The 15680-nt window shown below is 43.0% G+C and overlaps 1 protein-coding gene across 4 annotated transcripts in view; it reads right to left on the bottom strand.

Annotated features, from left to right (window-relative positions):
* Positions 1–15680, bottom strand: part of GLIS1 (GLIS family zinc finger 1) — a 180097-nt gene that overhangs the window by 26506 nt on the left and 137911 nt on the right. For all 4 annotated transcript variants that reach the window (XM_038144217.1, XM_038144215.1, XM_038144218.1 and 1 more), the window contains 3 exons: positions 7605–7766; positions 4163–4273; positions 918–1050 (listed from right to left, as the gene is read on the bottom strand). In XM_038144217.1, the coding sequence (XP_038000145.1) occupies positions 918–1050; positions 4163–4273; positions 7605–7766 (406 nt within the window). The remainder of the gene's footprint in view (positions 1–917; positions 1051–4162; positions 4274–7604; positions 7767–15680) is intronic.

Below are 15680 nucleotides of genomic sequence, written 5' to 3'. Positions count from 1 at the left end.
TCTACTCCATTCTGTTCACCAGTTGCATTCCAACATTTTAATGCAATTTGAACTAGAAAAGAGGATAGGAGATGTTAAGCAAAATGCATTTTTTGTTTTGAAGATTTTGAGTAATCAAAGAAAAGCAGGAGATTCTTGCAGAAGGCAGATTACAATTACACTGCTGGCCCTTGGGAGTGCCTCCCTCTGCCACCTGAACAGAGGGCCTCAAAATGCACATCCCTGATTCAGGATCCTCTGCTGGGGCTCAAAACTGTGAAACTGTATCTTATTTGCCACAGAAGAGAATGGAATCCTCTTTTTCTCTTCCTGTGAAATGTATAGAAGAGTCTAAAGTCCCTGAAAAGGACCAACTCTTGTTCAAACCACCAGAATGAAAGAAAATACAGAAAGAAAGATTAAATACTAGAGAATATTACTAGAAGGTTTGACTTGAATTTCAAATTCACGTTTTCTCCCATTCATGTATCACCATATTTTTTGTTATGATCCAAAGTGCATCATAACACTCAGCCTCCTCAGCTTCCTGCAGCTCCTGAAGAAAACTCTCCTGGTGGGGCTCTGTGCCAGAGCATCCACCCAGACTCAGCACAGCTCCTGCACCTGCCTCTGCCCAGGCCAAGGCTCACTTGGAAAGGAAACACAGGGATGGAGACAGACTCTCAGCAGGGCTGCTGCCCCTTCACATGAAATTAACAGGAGCTGTTTCTCTGACTAATTCTGAAAAACAAAAAAAAAAAACAAAAAAAAACAAAACAAAAAAAAAAAAAAAAGGCCTTAGCAAACAACACACATAACTATTTCATCTTATTTGTTGGTCTGGAGTTTTTATCGCCTTCCAGAGTGACAAATCTTTTCTGAATCCTCTGCTGTAGGACATATTTAGCACCACACTTATTTATTAGAAGTATTCTTACCTGTAATTAAATCATGAGGACCTACAGATCTGCCACACTTCCCATCCAGGATGTGCTGTGAAGATGTGTGGAGCTGTTGGATAGCTAAGCATTCACTGAGTACATCTTGTTCAATATCAGTACAAGACTTTAACTACAAGAGGAAGATAAAAGAAACACTGTGTTACATGGTAAAACCAAATTATTTCTAATTAACTTCATCTATCTCCTTAAGGGTTATATAGAGAAGGAAGAAACGCCATTCTTAGGCACTCAGTATAATTAAAGATGTGTCTAGTACTTGGTACTTGTAATTAGAGATTACTTTGGTTTTCTAAAGTGCACAAGTTAAGTGTGCTAATCCTACATCAACAACTAGTTTGCTTCAAAAAATAATGCACCCTGTGTTCCTTCAAACCTTCCTGAGTAATTAAACTGCACATTTTCTGTAGTTTCTTGGATTCTGTGGCAAAAGGTTTGCATCAGCCTGTAACTGTGACACTTGGAAAGCCATTTGATAGGGAAAGAAAAGCGTTTGTGCTGATCAGATTGGAAGTGGCAGAGCGAGGCGCTGTCAGTGATGGGGAAGAGGTACCACTCACGTGTCAGCTGTGCTCCACGGAAATTAAAGCTCTGGCAAAAGGGTCTGAAGCAAACTCTCAAAAACCACAATGTCGATCATATTAAAAACAGCAGGAGAGGAGAATTAAGAAAGAAAAGCATTTCTAATTCTCTTTCAAACATGCTGATGCTGCCAAGCTTTTGTCATAACAGAGTGATCGCATTACACAAACAGCCATCATATTCTACAGCCATTAATAAATAGTTATTGTCCTTATGGGTACAGCCTCACATACCCATCTCCCCTGGGCTTGGGGATTCTAAATAAAGGGCCCAGGCAAACCTTCTCAGAATTCTGCTCTACAGCCATTTGTGGGTTCGAGATAAACATCTGACATTTGGATGGCAAGTGCATCTGCAGCCAATTAAACTACTACTAAATTAACAGCTAACTTTCTCCTGTTTTGTTTCTGTAAAGCCTTTCAGAACAACCAAATCTCACCACTGCACTAATCCTCTAAGCTATGAACTAAGTGCTCAGGATTCCTTTGATACAAGTCAAAGCTCAGGCATTTTGTTTTGTATCAGAGATGGCACATTTTGGTAGCATGTCTCAACCAAGACACGTTGGCAGAACAGCTTGTTAATTTTTCTTTCTTGGCTGGGTCATTTCCACTCAGAACTCTTGGGAAGTTGATACCAACAGACAACTGCCTTTGCTGAGTTATAACCAAAAATGAGCAAGTGAGTATAAACAGTCTTTTCCCTTTTTTCCTACATCTGAAATCCAAAGTAGGCTGTTCAGTAACACTGGGATTTACTTAGTTGTGAAAGGTGCCGGGGTTTTTTAATATATTTAAGTGAAATACTTGGGGGGGGGGTGTTCTTGTTTATCAGCCAGGTTTGCTTTGATCCTTTTTAAGAGAGCCTGACCAAAACACAAACCACAAAAATCTGCTGCTATTTCAGGTGCCTTTTCATTTGAGGAAAAAAAGTCAAAGGATCAAGTATTCATAAAGTTATCATGGATAAATGAGACAGGAAATCTGAAGATGATTTCAAACCACTGGAGGAGTGCAGATTTAGACTGGTCTACCAAATAAGGTGGGGGAGGCAAGTTACTAACATTATTGTAAGATAGATTTGATAAGTCTATACGAGGCTGCGTACATGCACACAGGAAAATTCCTCAAGGCAGGAGATTAAGTGATATGAAACCCTGGATATTGATGTCTTGGTGCATCGAAGCAGCCTGGGTTTGCAGCAGCTGTTAACAAATTTGTCCTGGATTGATTCTGTGCTTCAGGCCTCCTGCTGCTGGTGCAGGAAGTTCTTTGTGCCCCCTCACACAAAGTTTGGATTTGGGGTTTTTTCCCCACCTTGCTCTGCAGAAATGGAGCGAGGCCTCAGGAGGTGTCAAGGTGTAACAGTGGGGGCTGTCCCTATATCTGAAGGATGGTGACATGTTAATGCCTTCAGCTCAGCACACAGAGCTGAACAAATGACACCCAGGCTTGGTGTTAGGAAGTAATTCCCTCCTTGTTTCTCTCAAGTATGCATGCCAGAAACCACAGGAAGGAAAAATGGGGAAGTTCTCTTCTTTGGAATAGGGAGCACAGGTGCTTTCCACAATCTGCTGAGAATTTCATGTAAGAAACCTTCCTGTTACAAAGATCTTGCAATTGCAGAAGACGCTGGTGGCACAGTCACCCTCTTTTTGTGCCCAGTTACTGCTATGGCGTTCTGACTCTCATTGCACAGAATTAATTACATAGAATTAATCAATTACTGCCATGGCACTCTGACTCTTACTCTCATTACGAGATAAAGGTTAAACTAGGGAAGTGTTGGGAATTTTGGGATCTGTGGGACACGCATGCAGAGCACGTCCTGTGGAACCTTCTAAAGCTGAAAGCTGTAGGGAAACCACAAGGCCTGGTAATACAAAACTGGGATGGCAAACTAGGCAGTGGCCAGGCTAGATGAAAGTTTTGATTGGTGCTGATACGTGCACAGACTGGATTCCATGGACGCCTGGAGGTGCTGGGCCATGTGTCTCCCAGGCACAAAGCTCACCAGGCAATGAGTGATCCACAGCGTGCAGAGCTCTGGTCACTGACGTGCTGGGAACTGCTACTCAGACTGCGCACATCTGGCAGAGAGGAGGGTTACAGGCAGCATTTGGGGACACACAGCTGTCCTGGGAAAGGGACTCTACGTTCAGACTGCTGAAAACTCTACAAGAGGAGCAGGAGGGAAAGGGGCATGGCTGACACAAGGACATCTCTTCTATTTCAAGTCCTCTTTTCCTACATTTCGACTGTACCCCTGCTCGGTTTCATTTGTGTTTTAGATGATCCGCCAGCGTGTACTGCAGCAAATACCATCAGTTAGTGCTGATTGCAGAGACTCAGTGCATGGACATTTTATGTGAATGACAGCACAATCTGGGCTTGTGTATAAAAGATGAACAAGAAAATAAAGGCTTGGACAGAGAGTGTGGGGCAAACTGAAATTAGAGGGTGGCGCATATATAAGGTGGTTTGCTTAACAGCAGTGATTAAAAACCAGGAAAGTCAGCTCCATTTGAGTTTTCATCTGTGATACTGCAGAAAAACTGATCTGAAAATGTATGAATTAGAGGTAAATTAAAAATGACTGCATTGAGGAGCTCTGGGGCTGTGTTGCTCCTTGCCTGCTCTTACCTTCTTACGCACCTGCTGCTCTTTGGCCGAGTGAGCCTTGACGTGCTTGCGCAGGGAGCTGGGGTCGGTGTAGCGCTTGGAGCAGCCCGGGATCTGGCAGGCGTAGGGCTTCTGGGAATGAGCAAAGGGACAGATGTCACACCCCTGTGCCCACAGCCAGCACAGGAGCGCTGCAGGAGGGGCACACACAGTGTGGGACAGATGTCACACCCCTGTGCCCACAGCCAGCACAGGAGCGCTGCAGGAGGGGCACACACAGTGAGGGACAGATGTCACACCCCTGTGCCCACCCCAGACAGCACAGGAGCGCTGCAGGAGGGGCACACACAGTGAGGGACAGATGTCACACCCCTGTGCCCACAGCGAGCACAGGAGCGCTGCAGGAGGGGCACACACAGTGAGGGACAGATGTCACACCCCTGTGCCCACAGCGAGCACACACAGTGCTGAACCTGAGCTGTTCCCTCTCTTTGCTCTGTCCCCTCTGAGCTCACAAACCAGGCACGATGCAAACAGAAGTGATTCTGCACTGGCACACTGGATATGGCTCACTGGGCTGAGCTAAATGCTAGTGAGGTAGAACTGAATGGGTTTTGAGAGCATTTCTTTATTTCCTAGCCTTTACAGCAAACAAAATTATCATGGCATCACCCAGTATAAAGACAGACATTCTGGTTTTGAGTTCTGATTTACATAAATTTTACAAGGATTGCTGGGCACTGGTGAGACCCCAATTCAAATCCTGGGCGCGGTTTTGGGCCCCTCTTGACAAGAAAAGCATTGAGGGGCTGGAGCATGTCAAGAGAAGGGCAATGGAGCTGGGGAACAGTCTGGAGAGGCTGAGGGAGCTGGGGGGCTCAGCCTGCAGAAAAGGAGGCTCAGAGGGGACCTTCCCAGTGACTGAAATCCTCACCGAATTTTCTTGTGGCTATGCCTATTCCTAACAAATGGAACACGATCTCTGGGTTACAGAACAAACTCCAAATGAAGGTGCAATTGCCAAAATGAGCAAAGGCACTTTTATTAAGTGACCATTGTCTTAAATGCCAGCAAAATAGTGCAGCATGGCACAGCTCACAAAGCTTTCGAGTTGAATGGAACATTCTTTTGTCCTCTGTTTTCTTGCCTCATCTATCAACATTACCTCAGCCCTCTCACTAGGACTAGCAAATCCTTTTGGTGTCTTCTCAAAGGTAGAAAACTGGCTTGCCATGACCTCGATGTCACATTCTTTAATCCCCTTGGTTTCAGAAGGAGGATGCACAGAAGGGAAAAAATCCCACCAGTTTTGGGAGAAGTGACTGTGAGGTCCTGTAAACCCAGTTGCTCTGCTCCTGGAGGAGTGCTGATGTGCCCTTTTTACCACAAGGACAGACAGGTTCCCTTTGTTCTGCTCCTGCCTAGGAGAAGGATCTACTTCCAGATGATTTAGTAGGGATTCCATCAAACTAGCATACACCAGTAAGTGAAATGATTTACAGATTCTCCTTTGGAGAAGATAAATGGTGGAGTGACCTACATTGAGAAGCTTTAAAACCAATTCCAAATGCACTCAGTAAGGAAAAAGCAGCCTCTATAAACCCCCTTTCTTTGTAAGTACCTCCAGAGGATAAGCATTGCTGCTCTGTCCAGGCAGCAGGAAATTTCTGAAGGAATAATAGAATCATTCACCAATTCATGACCTTACAGGCTAACACAGCACCTACCCAGAAAGTTACAGGGCAAAGGAGATTTATTGGGAGTGTCTGGAACACAGAGAACTGACACCTGAGGAAAAGCTATGGAAAACTTTAACAAATCCCTTGGCAGAAAAACTAGCAGAGTATTTTTCAAATCAGTGATGTCACTCAAATTAGTGATAAAATCATTCAACTCAGCCGTAGGGAAACTAGATGAGAATGTGATCACCCTTACAAAGGCTCATGGCTATTTGCTCTGACATTCCAGGCAGTTGTTTGGTGCAGCAGCACCATCTTGTAGCTCATATTTTTCATGTTCACATAAGCACACAATTCACTGAGCTTAAATCACAGGGCTTCAGTTAAATCAGGTAAGTGGAACTCAGTTACTGTGTGCAGGACTACAGAAACAGTTTTAGAGAACTTGCAGTGGAATAGCACGGAGGATGGTTTTAGATATTTAAGAAAGTTATTAGAAAATGATTACTGTACCTTTTTCCTGATTTATGAGCATTTCAGATAATAAAGACAGAGGTAAAGGGAGAAGAGAAGAAAAGAAAATAGAAAGTTAAGACATTTGTCTTCAATATTGCACAGACAACACATACAAAGAATTTGTGCTCACTTTAGTAACCATGTCAGTTCTCTCTTAAAACTAATAGATGGCATTCCATTTGTGAGTTTGGCTAATTAAAAATATATCTACTAGATTCAGGCAAATAAATTAAAAAACTACATGCAATTTAGTATATCCACTTTCAAAAGAGATACAAATTACAAATTCAAATATCTCAGGTTGACTTTCAAATAAATAAAACATTGTTATTTTAAGTGTGCTTTGGTTTGGAAAATGTGACTGACTTGCTTCTCTTACTTGTTTGTTTTTGCAAGGCATAATGTACATTAGACATTCCTTAATGCTGCACTGTCTGAAATGTGTAACTGCTTAAAAAGTAAATATCAATTAAACTCAAAAGTTCTGCCCCATAAACACTTGGCCAAACTAAACCACATATTCACTTCTTTGAAAAAGACAAAGGAACAACTCTGCCTGTTATTCTTTACAAGCTTTATGCTGAGACACGACTGCTCTGCAGAGCTGTCTCACTGCTTTCTTTCCCCGTGATCTGGTGATTTCATTTCAGTAGAGCCCAAGACACTTGACAGGCTCCTCTCCTCTGTGAGACAAGTGAGAAGAGCTGCAGAGTCAAGCCAGATGTGCCAACTGTGGAGGATGAAAGCGGGTTTCTCTCAGTTAATTCTGATGGAGGGTACTTAACTGATTCCACAGAGTCATGAGAGAAATTTATTTTCACTTTTTACAAAATTACGGTCCAAAGCTGAGGTGCATTTACCTTCCACTGAAAGCTCTGAACAGCTTTTGCATTCACTCAGAACCCTCACCGAAGGGGACAGGAAGTGAGACGATGACACACATTTGGTGCAGCAGCAGTGACTCAGCTGCACCTTACTGCGCTGCTGCCTCCTCTTACTGGAACAGGAACAATGGCAGAGTCTGCTGAGTAACTCACTCCTGCGGAACTCACTCCTCAGCATGAGTAACACAACGTAACTGCCTCTCTGTGAGCGAGGCTTTCTCATTTCTCAAAGCACATGCAGGTCAAAACCAAACACACTCGCTCCGAGCTGAGTTTTCTAAGACTCCTCAAGAAAAGGGCAAGCCCCCCTGCAGCTGCAGAACCGACTGTGTACCAGGAGCACTGGAAACCCGGGTGCAGCTCCCAGTATGAAATCATGCTTACGGTGTCCAGGTGTGTCCGCTGGTGCTTTGCCCGGTCACTGGAGTTGCTGAAAGCTTTCTGGCAGCCAGGATGCTGACACAGGTATGGCTTCTCCCCAGTATGACTCCGGAGGTGAATCTTGAGGTTCTCAAGCCTAGAAAATGCCTTGTTGCACCCTTCAAACTGAAAAACGTCATAAAAAAAAATCATTGTAAGGTTCTATTAAATAAACCATGTGCAGCCACAATGAGAACAGTGTAAGAACCGAGTTGGACGTGCAATAAATCAACCAACATTCAAACATCTGTTGAAATTTATGGATGAAACACAACATATTGTGCTGTTCATTTAATCTGTCACCGAAGACACGGTGTGCAAGCTCAGTAATAATACAAGGGTTATAAATATCTCACACATTCTGTCTGAGCTGAACACTTAAAGACACGGTGTCAGAGCAGAAAACTTAAAGAAAGAACGAGTGTTCTGAGGGGTCCTCTGAGATGTGAACTGGCACAGGAGCCACTGTGGGCAGTGGCAATTAGCTGCTACAGACAGAGAGTAAGAGAAGCTGGCGGGTTAGAACCTGGTTTCAGGTGTCTGAAATATTATACACTGGAGCAGATGAGCACGGACTGTTACAGGAAGACCTGATCCATTTGAAGATCAATCCAAAGGAACTCTGCTGTTATTCTGCACCCTTTTCTTTACTAGCTGTATCATTCAGAGCTGCTCTCAGCATTTATACAACCAGTAACCTGAGCAATTCTGACTTCTTAAGCACCCGTTTCATTAGGGAGCTCAGCAATAAAACGCTGCATAGCCTTCATAACAGAAGTCACTGCTTCAAATTAAATCTGAATAAATATATAAGTAAAATTGCCAGCTACTAGGCCAAGGGCAGGGTGTTTTGCTAAGCTTCAGTGTTACAGACAACAGGCAGTGGAGGCACTGTCTGTAGGATGGGAACTCTCCCAGGTGAGCACAAACACTCGTGTGTGCACAGTCGTGCACCTGCACACCCACGGATGCACTCAGACACTTGCACATGTTCAAATACTTGAATGCAAATACTCGAGTGAAGGAATGCATATCCTTTGCCCACTCTGCTCATATTGCTGTTTAACAGCACTGGCACTTCTTATGTATGCCTCTACACAGATAAAAAACTGGTTCCTTGACAACTTGTGATCTCAAGGAATGTATTTTAAAAACACAGCCCAATCCACCTTCCTGTCAACACTAAGTGCAATTCTGAAACACAGTAGGTACATCTTCACAGAATGGTTTGGGTTGGAAGGAACCTTAAGGGTCACCTAGTTCCAAGCCCTGCCGTGGGCAAGGGACACCTTCCACTATCCCAGGTTGCTCCAAGCCCTGTCCAACCAGGCCCTGAGCAATTCCAGGGATGGGGCAGCCACAGCTTCTCTGAGCAACCCGTTCCAACCACTGTTTCTAGAAGCCACAACTTTTTCTATGGTTCTTGCTCATGAACCGTGAAATCCTGACTCTCACAAAATCAGAAAGTGCTTTGTCACTTCCTTTTGCTGAGTCAAGATTTTGATCAGCAGCTTTCCAGGAACCTGTGGCTCCTCGGATGTCATCACAGAAATCACCACCTTGCCAATCCTGCTTGTCACACACACATCAGGGCAGGCAAGCTGCAGACTGGCTGTGGCATCCAGCAGGGCAGGGGGAGAGATGGGAAGGGAGAGCAGCTGCAGATGGAGGAGCATTGAAGGTGCTACAGCCTGGAGGCACCTGATCTCCCAGGGCCTGCCAAAGGGGAGGGAGAAAGGCCCACCACATCCTGCTTGTCCCTCATTTTGTAAACACCTCAGCACAGCAACCAAAGTGATTCTCGAGCCAGCACTTCGTGTTGCAGGCTGGATGCAGATCAGCTCTGCACGCCACAGGCAGAGGGGTTTCTGGCACTGCCCTGCCTGTCCCAGCCACTCACACATCAAAGGACCAATGTGGCCCTTACTGCCATAAGTATTTTAGTGCCCTGAGCAGTAACCTGTCTGCATGGCACACTGGGTATGTGTACAGACAACTATCTGATGTGTATGTATTTTCCCTCTTTTCTCATCACAGCCATTGTGTCAGATCCACAAAATCACCTGCAGACGTGCAGTTCATGAGTTCAGAAGCTTTGTTTGGCCATGACCCACCTCTGAACACTTGAGCTGGTGCAAGGAGGCAGGGGGGTTTGGAAATGACCAAAGCTACCAAGGCTTCAAAAGAAACAAACTGTCTTCACAATCATCACTAAAACTCTGACTAAGGTTCAGGATGGAGCAATTTGAATTGTGCAAAAATGCTGAAGTCTATGAAAAATAGAGCAGATTTCAGCAAATTCATACTTCTCACAGGACATTCCATAAAGCTGAGTGAATGTTCTGAGGTCCTAAAGATCACTTTTTTCCTTTTTGTTCTCAATTTTCCTCCTTTCCAACCTCCTTTGATTAGATGCCACAGTGTATTATCCCTTTCACCTCTCTTCCAGGTCTCCTTCAAGCACTGAGAGGCTGCTCTAAGTCTCCCTGGGGGCTTCTCCAGGCTGAACAAGCCCAACTCTCTCAGCCTTTCTTCTCAGAAGAGGTGTTCCACCCCTTGGGGCATTTTTGGGCTCCTTCATCCCCCAGCCTGTGTTGGTACCAGGGGTTGCCCTGAACCAGCTGCAGGACCCTGGACTTGGCCTTGTTCAAACCCCATGGGCCACTTCTGGAGCTTGTCCAGGTCCCTCTGGAATGCCACTCCATCCTTCAGGAGTGTCAACTGCACCACTCAGCTTGGTGTCACCTGTGAATTTGCTGAGACTGCACTTGGTCCCACTACAGACCCCCAAGGGACACCACCTGTCCCCCATGTCCCATCTGAACACTGAGTCTCTCACCACTCCGGATGTCACCATCATTCCTCCTTCCCTGAGCACTCCAGCCATCAAATCCATCTCTCTCCAATTTAGAGAGAAGGATCTTGACCCTCAGAATGTTTTTCTTACGGATTACCAGTCTTCAGTTCCATAGCTGGGGCCCAATGCAAAGTAGCAAGGTATGGAGAATAATCCAAACTCATTAAAGGTCCAGCTCCACTCTCATTGATGTCAGTAGCAAAAATTCCAACAGCAAATGTCCTAAAATATCTAAACACAAGCTTAATTTAAAACACATGAAAGCACATATGTTTAAGAGTTTGCTGGATCGACACCTCGGGGAGAGAAGGAGCAGGCCCTACCAGAAATGCTCGGAGCTGCAATGAAAGCAGCAACACTCAAACAAATATGGGCTTGTTTACAGACCCTTCTTCTGTGGTCAGCTGCCTTTTCTTGCTAAGTATGTCCAATGCCTTCAGCAGTAAGGCTCCTCCATCACCACATATGCTTGGACATTCAGAGCTTTTCTTATTTATGTTATTATTTTCTAATTCACATTATTTGTACTACCCAGCTCTATTAAACTGGGTAACAGACAGTGGGATGGTCCAAATGCAGGGATAAATTCAGGATAAACATGTCAGGTGGAAAAATACACCAGCAAAGAGAATGATGTGACTCCAGTACTCAGATTTTCAAGGTGGCAAAGGCTGTTGGTGAAACAGGAATTCCATTCAAGAGAAAAGCAGTGGGGACAAGAGCCTTGCCACAAGTGATGAGAAGAGAGGAAGCTGAAGGTGAAAGGTCTCAAAGGAAGGGAGGAATGGGGTTGGTGCAAAGAGCTGAGCAGGGTGGGGCTGAGAATCCACTCAGAGCTGCAGAACAGTTGCACGTTGAAGGACACCTTTTTCAGCTCTCTGGTTTCTGGATCTGCTGACTGTATCTCTCACAGTCTGTCCCTACTGAAGTCCACATATGGAAACAGCTTCCCTGAAGTGGTGCAACAACTTCAACTGGGCTGCTGTTGTTAAGACAACTTTGTAAGGTAGTTCTTGGGTTTAACTGCTACTCACCAACTCTTGTAACCCTTCCACCTACTCTTACTACTTGAAGTGCATTTATATTTACATTTCCACTATATAAAACTACTCTAGAAAAAATGGGGTGCTCATTCTCCCTCTTAAATACCCTCCAGGAAGATCCAGCCATCCCATAAGTGTCTCAGCTTCAACTACAAAGAACAAATGTTCAGTTTTGAACGGGCTTCAGGATGGCAAGAGCTATTTTATCAACTGAGAAGGCCACTTATGGGATCTCCCAGACATCTGGCCCCAATCTGTCACTGCTTAATCCTACAATCCTAAACATTTTGTGGACGTTTGATGCCTGGGATAAGTGTAACAAATGCTGCATGATCCTCAAAGTCTGTAAATGTCAACAGAACTCTTAAACAAGTTTCACCAATAAAAATAATAATTATATTGCAGTTACTACTTTTGTCTTTGCTGTGAGATCGTTAATGCTGCACACACCCAACACAGACACAAAACAATGCCACATGATTACAGGAAGAACACAATGCAGTTATTGGGTTTTATAACTACTGCTGCTTTCAGAACAGGGCTTCTACCAGGAAAAAATACCTTGTAGAAATTTATTTGACTGAACTGGTTTGTTACCATATGGAAATACATATGTTATCTTTATTTCACACTAGAATCTCACTGCAGTGTCGCTGTTGCAGTATCACACATTCAAAAGCCATATTTATAAAAACACAGAATTATCTCACGGTGATCTAAACACATCACAATTTTCCCAACAAAGCAGTTTAATCTAATAACTGTAATTGCTTAAAATGTTTTTTCTTTGCTTCCAGATTATACTTTGAATGCACCTGAGAATGCTGCCACGCAGAAATAACAGCATGTTCCCAAGAGGGTTTATATTATCAAATGTTTACCATTTTCATAAGCGTATTTAATCACAGTCATGTCTAGCATATCTGTCAGTGGTGCAGATCAGAAGAAATAAACTATAAACTAACCAGCTCAGACCATAGGCTGAAGCAATAACTGACATTTTCTTAGGAAATGAGTTATGACTGAAAAAGAGAAGCCTTCACAGTCGTAGTGCTAAATAGGTCCAGTGTGCCATTAGAGCAAGCTCATTAATATACACCTCTGCTCTCTGCTGCAAGATCAGTTAAACAAGCTGCCTTTTATTTATAGACCTAAAAGGGAAAGAGCAGGTCATATTGGCTGCTGACATCTCAGACAGCCTACAGATGGAAAACCCAAAACATTTCATTCCAAAGCATTTAATGCTATCAATAGGAAATCTGATGTCTGGTCAAAACATCCACAAGCCTTACGAACATTGTGAAATGTTCTTTCTTCCCAACTGATTACAAAATTGGGAAAATTTTACTGAAAAACACACTATGAGAAAAAGGATCCTGAGGCTGCGTATCCCTTCTGGAGGGGAGGAAACAGCCACACCACTCTTTAAATAGCATCAATGTTTAACAGCACACTGAGGCCAATGTTGGGGCCGTGGCTGGAAGCACACAGGGCTCTGAACTGTTATGAACCTCAGGAACTTAAAACACTTGAGTTGTTCCACTCCACACCACAATCACAGTATCTGTTTTGGTGCTTTGTTTTTCCCAGCTAACTCCTGATTAGATTACTGTTTAATTTGCTGTTGTAGCTACAATGTAAAGCCCTGATCCTGCAAATAGTTGCGCACGAGCAACGTGGCTCATGCAAGGAGTTTTAATAAACTCAACAGAACTATCTGAGTACATAACAAGTCACTCTTAGGAAAGAGACTTTAACATCCTAAAGAATCCAACTTTATTTAGTCAGATTCAAACCTACACATTTAAATTGTTAAAGCTGTTTTTTTTCCCCTTTGTGATTACAAGACAGTGGAAGGTAACTGTAACATAAAAGGACTTGCCAGTTTCGGGGTTTGGTTTTATTTCTGAAGCCTGAACAATTTATCTTTACAAAGTGACACTACATGCTATTTCATTTCAGTCCTGGGCAAAAATGCTTGTACTTTTAATTATTTGTCTTTAAAAAAACCATTTAAGGCTTTAGCCAGAGTGTTGTACAGCAGCTAGTGTGTAAGAAAAGCTTAAAAGGTTCAGAACAGGAAGAAGAAAGAAAAATGAGCCACAGTATAAATGCAATACATCCTTCACATTGTTGGGGTTTAGGGCAGTTGTGGCCAACCATTTGACATCCACACACTGTCCACCAATAGTTCATTTTTCTTTATGATGTTAGACAGATTGTGTATTTCCTAATTACCATGAAACAGGGAAACACGAATACACTGAGAATCCCTGGAGGAGGTGTCTGAACATCTCTGACTTAAATAAGACTTTGGGCTGTCCCTTTTATTTCCATTTTATTAATGTCCTAAGCCCCTGAGCCCGCGTTCCTGTGCCCCTTGGGCAGTACCAGGAGCGATGGATCCATGAGGGATGCAGACCTGGCCCAGGATGGACTCCTTTAAGTCACGCGGTTTCGAGAGTGACAGGTCTGGCTCTGCCCACGAGGTGATTCCCACAGGAACAGACCCCTCTGACTGCCAGCATCCCCTGCACGGGGCAAATGCTCCTTCCAGCACTGGTATATTCACACATTTATTTCTTCTAGTGCCAGCAGGTCACCCACTTCCGTGAGCAAGCAGAGCTTTCCATACATTTTCCAGCAAACCCAAAATATCTGGGAAACTATCAGAGCATCCTATCCTTTTCACAAGACCAGAATTCTAGTAATAAAACTCTTTTTAGTAATTCTTCTTTAATCAAGAAGAAGTATAAACATTTGTCAAAACAGGGGTAGTTGCATTTGTTTTCTACAACATATGAGAATGAACCAGGAAAGTTGGGGTATTTTACTATCGGCAGCTTGACAGCCACAGATTTTGCCATAAGGTTTTGCTAAATATGTCATTTGGAAAGCAAACAATTTTCTGAAACCTCATTACAGTTGGACTGAATGCAGTATTATGGCTTGCAGGCAAAAATAACATTACATGAGGCAACATTTTAAAAAACAAAATGCAAAATTCATAGGGTCATGTAATAAGGGAAGAAGACACTCCATGTCAGCCCCTTTATTTCCTCAGATGTAATTGGTAAGCTATTCTTTATTTGGGATTTTTTGAATAGCTTACAAGCTATTTGAAATTAAAGGACAGCACACAATCCAAGATTTGCTGTTCTAATATCTGAAGCCAGATCTGCTTGTTTTGGGGACAAAATTAAGATTGAACAAAATAAATTAAAAACCCTCTCCATTCATGCCAACAAAGAACCACAAATAAATTAAAATGCTTCCCTCCAGTACTTTTAGATTTTTTTAATAAAAAGTATCATTTCCTACATGTACTTCAAAAACTTGTTTCTCTGGGTCAGTAATTCATTGTCTTAATTTCCAAGGAAACATCTCCATTCCAGTTTGCATCTAAAGCAGAACCTATTTGCACCCATCTCAATCTTTAAAGAACCGTCTGTGCTCCTGGTCTGGAGGGGCCAATTTCAGTGCAAACAGCTCTGTCCTGACAAGCAAGGTGAAAAAGGTGCTCATAATCCCCTTACAGGTATGAGAGTTTGAGAGTTTGGAGTGAAGAATTAATTTGCTTCACATAAAGAATGCAGCCTCAGAGCAAAGGCAGAATCCATTACGATTGATGTGGACTAACCAGTTGGGGTAACAAAAAATAAAACAAATAGAAAAAAAGAAAATAATTAAAGAGACAACAGCAGAAACAAGGGGAAAAAAAAAGTAATTATAAAAAGAAAAAAAAAATCCTACTCCAAAACTTATGGCTGATTAGCATAGCCTAGCATCTTAAAAGGCCAAAATACCACATGTGTGGCATGTTACAAAAGAAGATTAAAATAAAGGAAAAAATAATCCAGAGAACCATGAAGTCTCAAAACATCTGGAGTTTTATAGTAACAAGGAGGAAAAAATCAAAAACATAATTGAAAAAAGTCCACTGCGATACATTATTGTACAATGAAGCTTAATGGAATTGAAAGGAGAAGAGATGAAAAGGCAAAATAAGGGGGGGCAAAGAAATAAAAGAAACAAGAAAAGGCATTTATATTTTAAAGATGTCACTGAGGGTTTTTATCCCAGTTATTAAAAATTACACACCCTGCTTCTGTAAGCTGTTCCTGTGATGTGTTGAGCGCT

Source organism: Motacilla alba, chromosome 8 (assembly GCF_015832195.1).
Source record: "Motacilla alba alba isolate MOTALB_02 chromosome 8, Motacilla_alba_V1.0_pri, whole genome shotgun sequence".
Lineage (NCBI taxonomy): Eukaryota > Metazoa > Chordata > Aves > Passeriformes > Motacillidae > Motacilla > Motacilla alba.
This window is presented reverse-complemented; position numbering and strand designations above follow the sequence as displayed.